General features: G+C 44.2%; 1 protein-coding gene across 1 annotated transcript; it reads right to left on the reverse strand.

The window, feature by feature from the left end:
• Positions 1–1,154: 1,154 nt before the first annotated feature.
• LOC130360897 (kanadaptin-like) lies at positions 1,155–13,378 on the reverse strand (the record flags this gene model as incomplete). The annotated part of the gene is given in 5 exon segments (XM_056563454.1): positions 1,155–1,795; positions 6,839–6,911; positions 8,391–8,473; positions 11,813–11,905; positions 13,171–13,378. Coding segments are annotated over 5 exon segments (507 nt in total), but the record flags the coding sequence as incomplete, so codon positions are not given.
• Positions 13,379–14,161: the final 783 nt, after the last annotated feature.

Here is a 14,161-nt window from a genome sequence, read left to right on the forward strand (position 1 = left end):
TACACAGTGATCTCACCAGCAGAATAGTGAGTGCAGTTCTGGAGTATAATGCAGGATATAACTCGGGATCAGTACAGGATAAGTAATGTAATGTATGTATACAGTGACCTCACCAGCAGAATAGTGAGTGCAGTTCTGGAGTATAATGCAGGATATAACTCGGGATCAGTACTGGATAAGTAATGTAATGTATGTACACAGTGATCTCACCAGCAGAATAGTGAGTGCAGCTCTGGGGTATAATACAGGATATAACTCAGGATCAGTACAGGATAAGTAATGTAATGTATGTACACAGTGACCTCACCAGCAGAATAGTGAGTACAGCTCTGGAGTATAATACAGGATATAACTCAGGATCAGTACAGGATAAGTAATGTAATGTATGTACACAGTGACCCCACCAGCAGAATAGTGAGTACAGCTCTGGGGTATAATACAGGATATAACTCAGGATCAGTACAGGATAAGTAATGTAATGTATGTACACAGTGATCTCACCAGCAGAATAGTGAGTGCAGTTCTGGAGTATAATGCAGGATATAACTCGGGATCAGTACAGGATAAGTAATGTAATGTATGTATACAGTGACCTCACCAGCAGAATAGTGAGTGCAGTTCTGGAGTATAATGCAGGATATAACTCGGGATCAGTACTGGATAAGTAATGTAATGTATGTACACAGTGATCTCACCAGCAGAATAGTGAGTGCAGCTCTGGGGTATAATACAGGATATAACTCAGGATCAGTACAGGATAAGTAATGTAATGTATGTACACAGTGACCTCACCAGCAGAATAGTGAGTACAGCTCTGGAGTATAATACAGGATATAACTCAGGATCAGTACAGGATAAGTAATGTAATGTATGTACACAGTGACCTCACCAGCAGAATAGTGAGTACAGCTCTGGAGTATAATACAGGATATAACTCAGGATCAGTACAGGATAAGTAATGTAATGTATGTACACAGTGACCCCACCAGCAGAATAGTGAGTACAGCTCTGGAGTATAATACAGGATATAACTCAGGATCAGTACAGGATAAGTAATGTAATGTATGTACACAGTGACCTCACCAGCAGAATAGTGAGTACAGCTCTGGGGTATAATAAAGCACAATCCAAAGGAGACTTCATCATATCAAACAGAATAATTTCACATTTTTATTCTTTTAGAAACATTCTACAAACTAATCTTGTATTTACATCTTGCAAATTTTACAAGGTGGCAATAAAAAAGAAAAAAAATTATAGAAAAAGAGAAAAAAAAAAAAAACACCCCACAAAAATAAAAGATCCACACGGAGGAGTGGTCATCCTAGAAGAGCAGTGAGGGGTCTATGGGGGGAGACGTCGTCTACTGAGTCTTTATTATAAAAAGACCTGAATCAGCACAAAGCTTGTAAGTCTAGCTAAACTAAAACGGGGGAGGAGTAAAGGAATCGGTGGCTCAGTACAACGTGGTCGGGGGAGGGGGGGGGGGGGGTCCTGCTTCTCTGCCCCCCACAGTGATACAGAGGGGGGAGATGGATCCAGACAGTCCGGACCTGTAGATTGTGGACGTCTTTACCCAGTGTCCATGTAACACATATCGTGGCCGCACCCAGGGACGACTGCACCCAAACCTTCTGGTGCCGGGCGGCTCTGATCCGCATGCGCCTCGTGGTACCGGAAACAACACATCAGATATCGGCTCTAGACGGCCGACTGCTCAGGGGGTCATGGCGGCACAACTCCGGTCAGTAACCGTACTTCTCATTCAGATGGGTCCGACCATCTCCCGTTTGCCCTGATTTACAAAAACAAATATTTTTTTTAAAATTACAAATAAATAAAACAAACAACAAGTAAACGTTCATATTACACATTGACTCCACCAGCAGAATAGTGAGTGCAGCTCTGGAGTATAATACAGGATAAGTAATGTAATGTATGTACACAGTGACCCCACCAGCAGAATAGTGAGTACAGCTCTGGAGTATAATACAGGATATAACTCAGGATCAGTACAGGATAAGTAATATAATGTATGTACATAGTGACCTCACCAGCAGAATAATGAGTACAGCTCTGGAGTATAATACAGGATATAACTCAGGATCAGTACAGGATAAGTAATGTAATGTATGTACACAGTGACCTCACCAGCAGAATAGTGAGTACAGCTCTGGAGTATAATACAGGATATAATTCAGGATCAGTACAGGATAAGTAATGTAATGTATGTACACAGTGACCTCACCAGCAGAATAGTGAGTACAGCTCTGGAGTATAATACAGGATATAACTCAGGATCAGTACAGGATAAGTAATGTAATGTATGTACTCAGTGACCCCACCAGCAGAATAGTGAGTGCAGCTCTGGAGTATAATACAGGATATAACTCAGGATCAGTACAGGATAAGTAATGTAATGTATGTACACAGTGACCTCACCAGCAGAATAGTGAGTACAGCTCTGGAGTATAATACAGGATATAACTCAGGATCAGTACAGGATAAGCAATGTAATGTATGTACACAGTGACCTCACCAGCAGAATAGTGAGTACAGCTCTGGGGTATAATACAGGATATAACTCAGGATAAGTACAGGATAAGTAATGTAATGTATGTACACAGTGACCTCACCAGCAGAATAGTGAGTACAGCTCTGGGGTATAATACAGGATATAACTCAGGATCAGTACAGGATAAGTAATGTAATGTATATACACAGTGACCCCACCAGCAGAATAGTGAGTACAGCTCTGGGGTATAATACAGGATATAACTCAGGATAAGTACAGGATAAGTAATGTAATGTATGTACACAGTGACCTCACCAGCAGAATAGTGAGTACAGCTCTGGAGTATAATACAGGATATAACACAGGATCAGTACAGGATAAGTAATGTAATGTATGTACACAGTGACCTCACCAGCAGAATAGTGAGTACAGCTCTGGAGTATAATACAGGATATAACTCAGGATCAGTACAGGATAAGTAATGTAATGTATGTAGACAGTGACCCCACCAGCAGAATAGCGAGTTCAGCTCTGGAGTATAATACAGGATATAACTCAGGATCAGTACAGGATAAGTAATGTAATGTATGTACACAGTGACCTCACCAGCAGAATAGTGAGTACAACTCTGGAGTATAATACAGGATATAACTCAGGATCAGTACAGGATAAGTAATGTAATGTATGTACACAGTGACCTCACCAGCAGAATAGTGAGTACAGCTCTGGGGTATAATACAGGATATAACTCAGGATCAGTACAGGATAAGTAATGTAATGTATGTACACAGTGATCTCACCAGCAGAATAGTGAGTACAGCTCTGGAGTATAATACAGGATATAACTCAGGATCAGTACAGGATAAGTAATGTAATGTATGTACACAGTGACCTCACCAGCAGAATAGTGAGTACAGCTCTGGGGTATAATACAGGATATAACTCAGGATCAGTACAGGATAAGTAATGTAATGTATGTACACAGTGACCTCACCAGCAGAATAGTGAGTACAGCTCTGGAGTATAATACAGGATATAACTCAGGATCAGTACAGGATAAGTAATGTAATGTGTACACAGTGACCTCACCAGCAGAATAGTGAGTACAGCTCTGGAGTATAATACAGGATATAATCAGGATCAGTACAGGATAAGTAATGTAATGTATGTACACAGTGACCTCACCAGCAGAATAGTGAGTACAGCTCTGGGGTATAATACAGAATATAACTCAGGATCAGTACAGGATAAGTAATGTAATGTATGTACACAATGACCCCACCAGCAGAATAGTGAGTACAGCTCTGGAGTATAATACAGGATATAACTCAGGATCAGTACAGGATAAGTAATGTAATGTATATACACAGTGATCTCACCAGCAGAATAGTGACTACAGCTCTGGAGTATAATACAGGATATAACTCAGGATCAGTACAGGATAAGTAATGTAATGTATGTGCACAATGACCTCACCAGCAGAATAGTGAGTACAGCTCTGGGGTATAATACAGGATATAACTCAGGATCAGTACAGGATAAGTAATGTAATGTATGTACACAGTGATCTCACCAGCAGAATAGTGAGTACAGCTCTGGAGTATAATACAGGATATAACTCAGGATCAGTACAGGATAAGTAATGTAATGTATATACACAGTGATCTCACCAGCAGAATAGTGAGTACAGCTCTGGAGTATAATACAGGATATAATAATGCATAAGATATGAGCCTCCTGTCTGATATATAACTCAGGATCAGTAATGTATATACAAAGTGGTTACACTGTTTAGTATGTTGATTTTATATGTCCTTTGGTGAGTAATGTTTATACAGTAGTAGGGTTATGTAGTAGGGTTATGCTGTGTTACCTGTTGGTGGGGTTAGTAGGGTTATGCTGTGTTACCTGTTGGTGGGGTTAGTAGGGTTATGCTGTGTTACCTGTTGGTGGGGTTAGTAGGGTTATGCTGTGTTACCTGTTGGTGGGGTTAGTAAGGTTATGCTGTGTTACCTGTTGGTGGGGTTAGTAGGGTTATGCTGTGTTACCTGTTGGTGGGGTTAGTAGGGTTATGCTGTGTTACCTGTTGGTGGGGTTAGTAGGGTTATGCTGTGTTACCTGTTGGTGGGGTTAGTAGGGTTATGCTGTGTTACCTGTTGGTGGGGTTAGTAGGGTTATGCTGTGTTACCTGTTGGTGGGGTTAGTAGGGTTATGCTGTGTTACCTGTTGGTGGGGTTAGTAGGGTTATGCTGTGTTACCTGTTGGTGGGGTTAGTAGGGTTATGCTGTGTTACCTGTTGGTGGGGTTAGTAGGGTTATGCTGTGTTACCTGTTGGTGGGGTTAGTAGGGTTATGCTGTGTTACCTGTTGGTGGGGTTAGTAGGGTTATGCTGTGTTACCTGTTGGTGGGGTTAGTAGGGTTATGCTGTGTTACCTGTTGGTGGGGTTAGTAGGGTTATGCTGTGTTACCTGTTGGTGGGGTTAGTAGGGTTATGCTGTGTTACCTGTTGGTGGGGTTAGTAGGGTTATGCTGTGTTACCTGTTGGTGGGGTTAGTAGGGTTATGCTGTGTTACCTGTTGGTGGGGTTAGTAGGGTTATGCTGTGTTACCTGTTGGTGGGGTTAGTAGGGTTATGCTGTGTTACCTGTTGGTGGGGTTAGTAGGGTTATGCTGTGTTACCTGTTGGTGGGGTTAGTAGGGTTATGCTGTGTTACCTGTTGGTGGGGTTAGTAGGGTTATGCTGTGTTACCTGTTGGTGGGGTTAGTAGGGTTATGCTGTGTTACCTGTTGGTGGGGTTAGTAGGGTTATGCTGTGTTACCTGTTGGTGGGGTTAGTAGGGTTATGCTGTGTTACCTGTTGGTGGGGTTAGTAGGGTTATGCTGTGTTACCTGTTGGTGGGGTTAGTAGGGTTATGCTGTGTTACCTGTTGGTGGGGTTAGTAGGGTTATGCTGTGTTACCTGTTGGTGGGGTTAGTAGGGTTATGCTGTGTTACCTGTTGGTGGGGTTAGTAGGGTTATGCTGTGTTACCTGTTGGTGGGGTTAGTAGGGTTATGCTGTGTTACCTGTTGGTGGGGTTAGTAGGGTTATGCTGTGTTACCTGTTGGTGGGGTTAGTAGGGTTATGCTGTGTTACCTGTTGGTGGGGTTAGTAGGGTTATGCTGTGTTACCTGTTGGTGGGGTTAGTAGGGTTATGCTGTGTTACCTGTTGGTGGGGTTAGTAGGGTTATGCTGTGTTACCTGTTGGTGGGGTTAGTAGGGTTATGCTGTGTTACCTGTTGGTGGGGTTAGTAGGGTTATGCTGTGTTACCTGTTGGTGGGGTTAGTAGGGTTATGCTGTGTTACCTGTTGGTGGGGTTAGTAGGGTTATGCTGTGTTACCTGTTGGTGGGGTTAGTAGGGTTATGCTGTGTTACCTGTTGGTGGGGTTAGTAGGGTTATGCTGTGTTACCTGTTGGTGGGGTTAGTAGGGTTATGCTGTGTTACCTGTTGGTGGGGTTAGTAGGGTTATGCTGTGTTACCTGTTGGTGGGGTTAGTAGGGTTATGCTGTGTTACCTGTTGGTGGGGTTAGTAGGGTTATGCTGTGTTACCTGTTGGTGGGGTTAGTAGGGTTATGCTGTGTTACCTGTTGGTGGGGTTAGTAGGGTTATGCTGTGTTACCTGTTGGTGGGGTTAGTAGGGTTATGCTGTGTTACCTGTTGGTGGGGTTAGTAGGGTTATGCTGTGTTACCTGTTGGTGGGGTTAGTAGGGTTATGCTGTGTTACCTGTTGGTGGGGTTAGTAGGGTTATGCTGTGTTACCTGTTGGTGGGGTTAGTAGGGTTATGCTGTGTTACCTGTTGGTGGGGTTAGTAGGGTTATGCTGTGTTACCTGTTGGTGGGGTTAGTAGGGTTATGCTGTGTTACCTGTTGGTGGGGTTAGTAGGGTTATGCTGTGTTACCTGTTGGTGGGGTTAGTAGGGTTATGCTGTGTTACCTGTTGGTGGGGTTAGTAGGGTTATGCTGTGTTACCTGTTGGTGGGGTTAGTATGGTTATGCTGTGTTACCTGTTGGTGGGGTTAGTAGGGTTATGCTGTGTTACCTGTTGGTGGGGTTAGTAGGGTTATGCTGTGTTACCTGTTGGTGGGGTTAGTAGGGTTATGCTGTGTTACCTGTTGGTGGGGTTAGTAGGGTTATGCTGTGTTACCTGTTGGTGGGGTTAGTAGGGTTATGCTGTGTTACCTGTTGGTGGGGTTAGTAGGGTTATGCTGTGTTACCTGTTGGTGGGGTTAGTAGGGTTATGCTGTGTTACCTGTTGGTGGGGTTAGTAGGGTTATGCTGTGTTACCTGTTGGTGGGGTCCACACACAATAGTCTGGGTCATCCTCAGGGTAAGTCGTTGGGAGGGCTCCTTGTGGCGGCTGTACAGACAGACATTACTGAATTATTAAAATGTATCAAAAATGTGTAGCTCACTTAGGATATGGGGAAGAAGAGGGGAGGGGGGTGCTCGAGGTTAAAGGTGATGCCTTCACCCAATAGGCCTAAGAAATATATGTAAAGGAGGGATGTATATATGATATATATACAAAAACCAGTCCTCAAGAGCACTGAGGGTAGGAATGAGGAAAAGAAAGAAAAGTTTAGGATCCAATAAAAGTATATTTATTATAATAAAAATACAACCGATCGCCCTGCAGGGCCCTTGCAAAAGCGAAAGGTGTATGTGATATTAGGTAAATAAATGTAGCACTAATCAAACGATTATAAAAATATATATATCCACTATAACAAGTTGTGTTGGTATAAATAGATATATGATTCACAGTTCGTCACAACCAACAATATTGTAGAAAAGTAGTAGCAATAAATTCCAATGGTACTGAAATTATATCAGAATCTCCAGTAGCATAAATCGTGCCGTTTGTGACTGTATTGCGATGCGCAGTTGTATCAATAAATCCAGAAGTAAAGTTTGTAACCTTGTTGCAGTTTTGAGATAGTTATAACATAACTGTATCAGCGGTGTTTGTAAAGGTAATGTTCGTAACGGAACGGTGCACAGCACCACTCACCCTCCTCGGCAGATCTCGGATGCAGGCTTGGTACGGCAGTATCTTAAAGTAGCGATGTCTGTCTGTACTTGCGGTGCCTTGTTGAGGTGCAGTCTGGGTGAGTGGCTCTCCGGTGGGCTAAGAAGTTCCCGGGTTGGCACGGAATGGCGTCCGGCCTCGTGGGGTAATGTCCGGGAGTTCCGCCGCCCGGGGCTGTGATGGAAGGTTACAGGAAGCAGGTGCAAATCTGAATAGGGCGCTAGTAGTTCGCGCGTCACAGTGGTCCCAATGATAGGGGCATCCAGCAGTTGCAAATTAAAAATAGTGGATATAGTCTATTTTCAAGTGATGTACACTTGATAGAGTAGTGCTTGATCACGGGTCAGACGCGTTTCAAGGCCGCGGGCCTTTTCTTCAGTGACAAGAAATATAAATACCTGGTGAAAAGGTCTGTATTTATGTAGTCTACATTTAGTGTTGGTTGTGACGAACTGTGAATCATATATCTATTTATACCAACACAACTTGTTATAGTGGATATATATATTTTTATAATCGTTTGATTAGTGCTACATTTATTTACCTAAATATCACATACACCTTTCGCTTTTGCAAGGGCCCTGCAGGGCGATCGGTTGTATTTTTATTATAATAAATATACTTTTATTGGATCCTAAACTTTTCTTTCTTTTCCTCATTTCCTACCCTCAGTGCTCTTGAGGACTGGTTTTTGTATATATATCATATATACATCCCTCCTTTACATATATTACTGAATTATTACCTATTATAATGTGAACATAAATCAGGAAATCAAACAATTGCGTAGGACTGAGAGGCACTTACCCGACTCGGGCCGAGCATTTTCTTCTGTGTCAGTGAAGACGTCTTGGAGGCCGATGTCTCCGGCTTCTCCTTTGTCTGAGCAGCTAAAAAATAAGAAACCGCCAAGACTGAAACTTAGACATAAATATAAGCGTCGTCCACACACATCGTATTCTAGTCTGCGGGGTCTCTGCACATAAAGGCACCGCCCCACCAGGAACGCTCTTTAACCCGACTGGGAGACACTTTAAAAAGGGGTACTCCGCTGCTCAGCGTTTGGAACAAACTTTTCCGAATGCTGGAGCTGGGAACTTGTGATGTCATAGCCCCGCCCCCACCCCATGAAGTCACACTCCGCCCCCTCAACGCAAGTCTATGGGAGGGGGCGTGACGACTGTCACGCCCCCTCCCATAGACTTGCATTGAGGGGGACAGGGCGTGACATTATGAGGGGGCGGGGCTATGACATCACAAGCTCACGGCACCGGCCCCAGCGGAGTACCCCTTGTCCAGGAATCAAAAATCAGGCCTTTTTTTTTTCTTTCAAAGACCTCTCCCTGTCTGTCTCCAGGTTAGGTACGGTTCTGCAGCTCCATTCCATTGAAGTGAATGGAGCCAAGCTGTAATACCACACCCATAGTGGAGACAAGGAGGGCGCTTTTTTTTGACAGAAAAAAGGCCTGTTTTTTTATTTTTTATTCCTGGAATACCCCCTTTAACCCTGTATGCATCTATACCTAGGTTAGTGACACCTTTTACTAAAGCGCCTATTTAGATACTGACGTCGAACATTTAGAATCGCTGGAAAGTTATAAAACGTCTATAAATCTCCTCGAAAGAAAATTTTACACCCTAAAATTTGTTGCATCACTTGGTATTATAGTCAGGGGTTGTATCTGCTCCGGCTTCGGCACTGGGTCTTGTTAAAGGGGTACTCCGCCCCTAGACATCTTATCCCCTATCCAAAAGAACCCCCCCCCCTGCGATCTCCCTGCTGCACCCGGCGTTCGTTTAGAGCATCCTTGTACCGTCACAGCCACGCCCCCGTCAATGCAAGTCTACGGGAGGGGGCGTGGCCATAACAGCACGAGGAGGCATTGGCCGTGACGTCACAAGCCTCCGGCCAGCATCGCCAGTCATCCAGCAGGGAGCGAAGTTCGCTCCGTGCAGCGGATGAATAAGGTGCCGCAGCTGAGATCTCGGGGGTCCGGCCGCTGGGGATCAGACATCTTATCCTTTGTATAGGGCAGGGCTCAAGTCCTGCAGGAACTCATGGGAACGGAGTTCCTGCACTTTTTCCACAGCAGGAACGCAGTTCCCATTAACAGGAATCCTGCAGGACCAGCCCTTAAAGGAATACTCCGCCCCTAGACAAGATGTCAGATCACGGGTTCCTGCTGCTGGGAGCCCCGCGATCTTGGCTGCGGCACCCCAGACGTCTGGTGCCAGATGCCGGATGACTGGTGATGCGGGGCAGAGGCTCGTGACGTCACAGTCACGGCCCCTCAATGCAAGTCTATGGGAGGGGGCGTCACGCCCCCTCCCATAGACTTGCATTGAGGGGCCGTGACTGTGACGTCACGAGCCTCCGGCGCTGTACCCAACACTCTAAACGAACACCGGCTGCAGCAGGGAGAACGCGGGGGTCCTTTGGATAGGGAATAAGATGTCTAGTACCCCTTTATGTGGAAATCTTGGGGGGAGTTCCCACACTTTTTTTCCCAGGACTTGACCCCTGGGATTGGGGATAAGATGTCTTGGGGTGAAGTACCCCTTTAACCTAAAAAAAAAATAATAACAATCATTTTGGCTCACTTTTTCTTCCTAACTTATTTTCCCACTGATAAAGTTGTATCCAGGCTTGTTTTTTGTGGGACAAGTTGCACTCATTTTTTTTACATTTACGCTGTACACAGAATCAGGAAGGTCATAAATACCAATTATGTTTAGTATTTATTTTTTTGTGTTTTTGAAAAATGTGAAAAGGGGGGGGGGGGCAATTTTAACTTTTATTAGGGTGGGAGATTTAGTTATATTTTTGAAAACATTGTTTCCCTTTTTTTTATTACACATTTGTTGGCCCCTTTAGGGCCCTATTATAAGCCATCATTAGATTACATAGATCAATGTAAGGCTATTGCATTACATTGATCTATATTATCGGCGCTCGATTACTAAGGGCTGCCTTAGACAGCCTTAAAGGGGTACTCCACTGTTAGACATTTTATTCCCTATCCAAAGGATAAGTTGTCTGATCGCGGGGGACCCCCACAGCAGCCGGGTACCTCAGCAGCCCGGAGCTAAGTTTTCTCTGAGGCGAATGTTGGGCGGTGCAGGGGACGGGGCATCGTGATGTCACGGCTCCGCCCCCTTGTTCCATCATGTCCCGCCCCCCTCAATACAAGTCTATGGGAGGGGACGTGTGGCACCTTCCATAGACTTTCATTGAGGGGGGCGGACGTGACGTCACAAGAGGGTGGAGCCGTGACATCACTATGCCCCATCCCCTGCACCGCCCAACATCAGCCTCGGAGCTGCTGAGGTACCGGGCTGCTGCAGGGGGGATTGCGGGGGGTCCCCAGCGATGGGGCCCCCGCAATCAGACATCTTATCCTTTCGATAGGGGATAAGATGTCTAACAGCGGAGTACCCCTTTAAAGGGGTACTCCACTGGAAAACTTTTTTTTTAATCAACTGGTGCCAGAAAGTTAAACAGATTTGTAAATTTCTTCTATTAAAACATCTTAATCCTTCCAGTACTTATCGGCTGCTGTATAATCCACAGAAAGTTATTTTCTTTTTGAATTTCCTTTCTATCAGACCGCAGTGCTCTCCGCTGACACCTCTGTCCATTTTCGGAACTGTCCAGAGTAGGAGCAAGCTAGTGACTCCGGGCTTCGGCCCAGGAGTTTATTGTTTATGTTTGAGGACCCCTCACCCTCCTTTTTTTGGGGTAGTTCAGCAATTAGATTTTTATTCAAGTTTTTATTTTAATGCAATTTTCCAATACCAGAATACCCCCCCATTAAAGGGGTACTCCGCTGGAAAACATTTCTTTATAAATCAACCGGTGCCAGCAAGTTAAACAGATTTGCATATTACCTTTATCCTTAATCCTCCCAGTACCTAGCAGCTGCTGAAGTGGAGTTCTTTTCTGTCTGACCACAGTGCTCTGTCTGTCTGTCTCAGGAACTGAGCAAATCCCCATGGCATACCTCTCCTTCTCTGGACAGTTCCTGAGACAGACAGAGATGTCAGCAGAGAGCACTGTGGTCAGACAGAAATGAACAACTTAACTTCAGCAGCTGATGACTACTGGAAGTATTTTTTTTTTTTTTTTTTTTTGATAAGTCGTTTATAAATCTGTTTAACTTTCTGGCACCAGTTGATTTTAAAAAAAATTTCAAGTGTTTTCCAGGGGAGTACCCCTTCTAAGGACTCACCTGCAGGACTGGGGGCATTCGTAGCACCGTGGCCCTTGGATTTTTGTTTTGGCTCTTCAGAGGGAATCTTCTCTTCCACGTCAGCAACTGCAACTAACCAGAACATAAGAAGCAATGTTACCCGGCAGCTTCACGTACAGATTCAGCGGTTGCACTGCTAACGCTCATATTTGGCATCTGCCAGAGAAGAATGTATAGGATCTGCAACTTTCTAAGGCCGGGTTCACACCACGTTTTTGTAATACATTTCCCGTATACGTTTTCTATGTGAAAACCGCACAGAACCGTATTGAAAACCGTATACCAAAAGATGCATCAGGTTGTGTCCATTTTGCATCCTGTACGGTTTTATCAGTTTTTTTTCCCCGTACCCAAAACTGCCGCCTACCGCGCTTTTTGGTCCGGGTGGAAAACTGTATTAAACCGTATACGTTTTTGTTTTTTGTTAACATGGGAGTCAATGGCAACCGTACAGAACCGTATGTGCGTACGGTTCCATCCGGTTTTCATCATACGGTTTTTGACTTTGCGCAGTTATATTCTTGGAATTTCAATCAAACAAGTGAAACTTTATTCAAAATGGAATGAAAAGATAAAAACATATATAGTGTTTTTTTTTATTTATTTTTTTATTTAGGGTGCGTTCACACGCTCTTTGTTTTTGCGGGTTTTCCGCAGCGTATTTGAAAGGGGCGGACTCTTCTCGGCTGTCCATAGCAGATTGTCTGTGGCGGAATTTACGTTGCGGGAAAACCCGCCGCAGTCCCTACTGACTTCAATGGGCCTTGCGGCGGATTTTCCGCAGCGTAAATTCCGCCGCGGACCATCTGCTATGGGCAGCCGAGAAGAGCCCGCCCCTTTCAACTACGCTGCGGAAAACCCGTAAAAACAAAGAGCATGTGAACACACCCTAAAAACGGATGCAACCAGACATCATATTTCAAACTGTATTAAAATTGATTAAAATTTGTACACCCGTTTTGATACAGTTTAGTCTGGTTTTGAGGAATCCGTTTTTTTATATCAAAAACCTGATACTGGAACCGTATTGTAAAAACGTGGTGTGAAGCCGGACACAAAGAGTTGCAGCAATGTTCATTATACTATATAATACTGGAACGTCACTTTAGGTCAGTATTTCCCAACCAGGGTGCCTCCAGCTGTTGCAAAACTACAACTCCCAGCATGCATGGACAGCCAAAGGCTGTCCAGGCATGCTGGGAGTTGTAGTTTAGCAACAGCTGGAGGCACCCTGGTTGGGAAACACTGCTTTAGGTTATACTGGATCTTAGTTTACCAGAACTATACACCAGTTCCAGGGTATCTTGGTTTACATGTAGGGGGCGCCCTCTTCTTACCCTGAGTGGGGCCGGTTTTGTCTACAGGGTCGGAGCTCTTGCTCTGCTCCATAGATTCGCTCTGTACTGCCGTGCTCTCCGCGTGGCTGCCGCTAGCTGTTTCCGCTTGCACGTCGTCATCGTCTTCATCCTCCTCCTCCTCCTCATTGTCGTCACCCTTCATAGTGAACAGACTGGAGGGGAGATCGGTCCTCTTTGGTGGAAGTCTCTGTAAGAAGCATTATACCAACTTCTATCATCCCAGACTTTATACACGTCAGTATAGTCCAGCGTTTCCCAACCAGGGTGCCTCCAGCTGTTGCAAAACTACAACTCCCAGCATGTCCTGTACATGCTGGGAGTTGTAGTTTGTCCTGTACATGCTGGGAGTTGTAGTCCTTTGGCTGGAGGAACCCAGGTTGGGAAACACTGGTATAGTACTAAGGTTAGGTTCACATCCTGATTTAACCATCCGATTATCAGACGGAACGAAAATCGCATTGCAAAAAAATCGTATACAAATCGTATGTAAAAATTTCTTTGCTATCTGATTTAAAATCGTATCCAAAAATCGTACAGATAAAAATTCCATTCGGTTTTCAATGAAAATCTGATCCTGTTTTTAAAAAATTAATATGTATGCCAATGACAATAAAGTTTTATATATTTGAAGTGTATGTGTTTTGAAGTCTACTGCGCATGCGTACAAAAAAAAATTGTGTGCGATTAATCTGATCAAATCGCACAGTCACACGATTCCATGCGAGTTACATAGACATCAATAAAATAAAATAAAAATCGGACAGGATTTTGATCCGATTTTGAATCTGGACGAAAAATCGTGGTCAACCGCGATTTTACCTCCGATCTTAAATCGTGCAAAAATCAGATATGGATAAAAATTGACGCATCTGTTGTCTATCGTTAATGAATGGAAGTCAATGGATACGACTTGGCGTGCAGATTTGTACGATTACAATTAGAGATGAGCGAACTTACAGTAAATTCGATT

The sequence above is a fragment of the Hyla sarda genome, chromosome 3 (genome assembly GCF_029499605.1).
Source record: "Hyla sarda isolate aHylSar1 chromosome 3, aHylSar1.hap1, whole genome shotgun sequence".
NCBI classification, from domain to species: Eukaryota; Metazoa; Chordata; class Amphibia; order Anura; family Hylidae; genus Hyla; species Hyla sarda.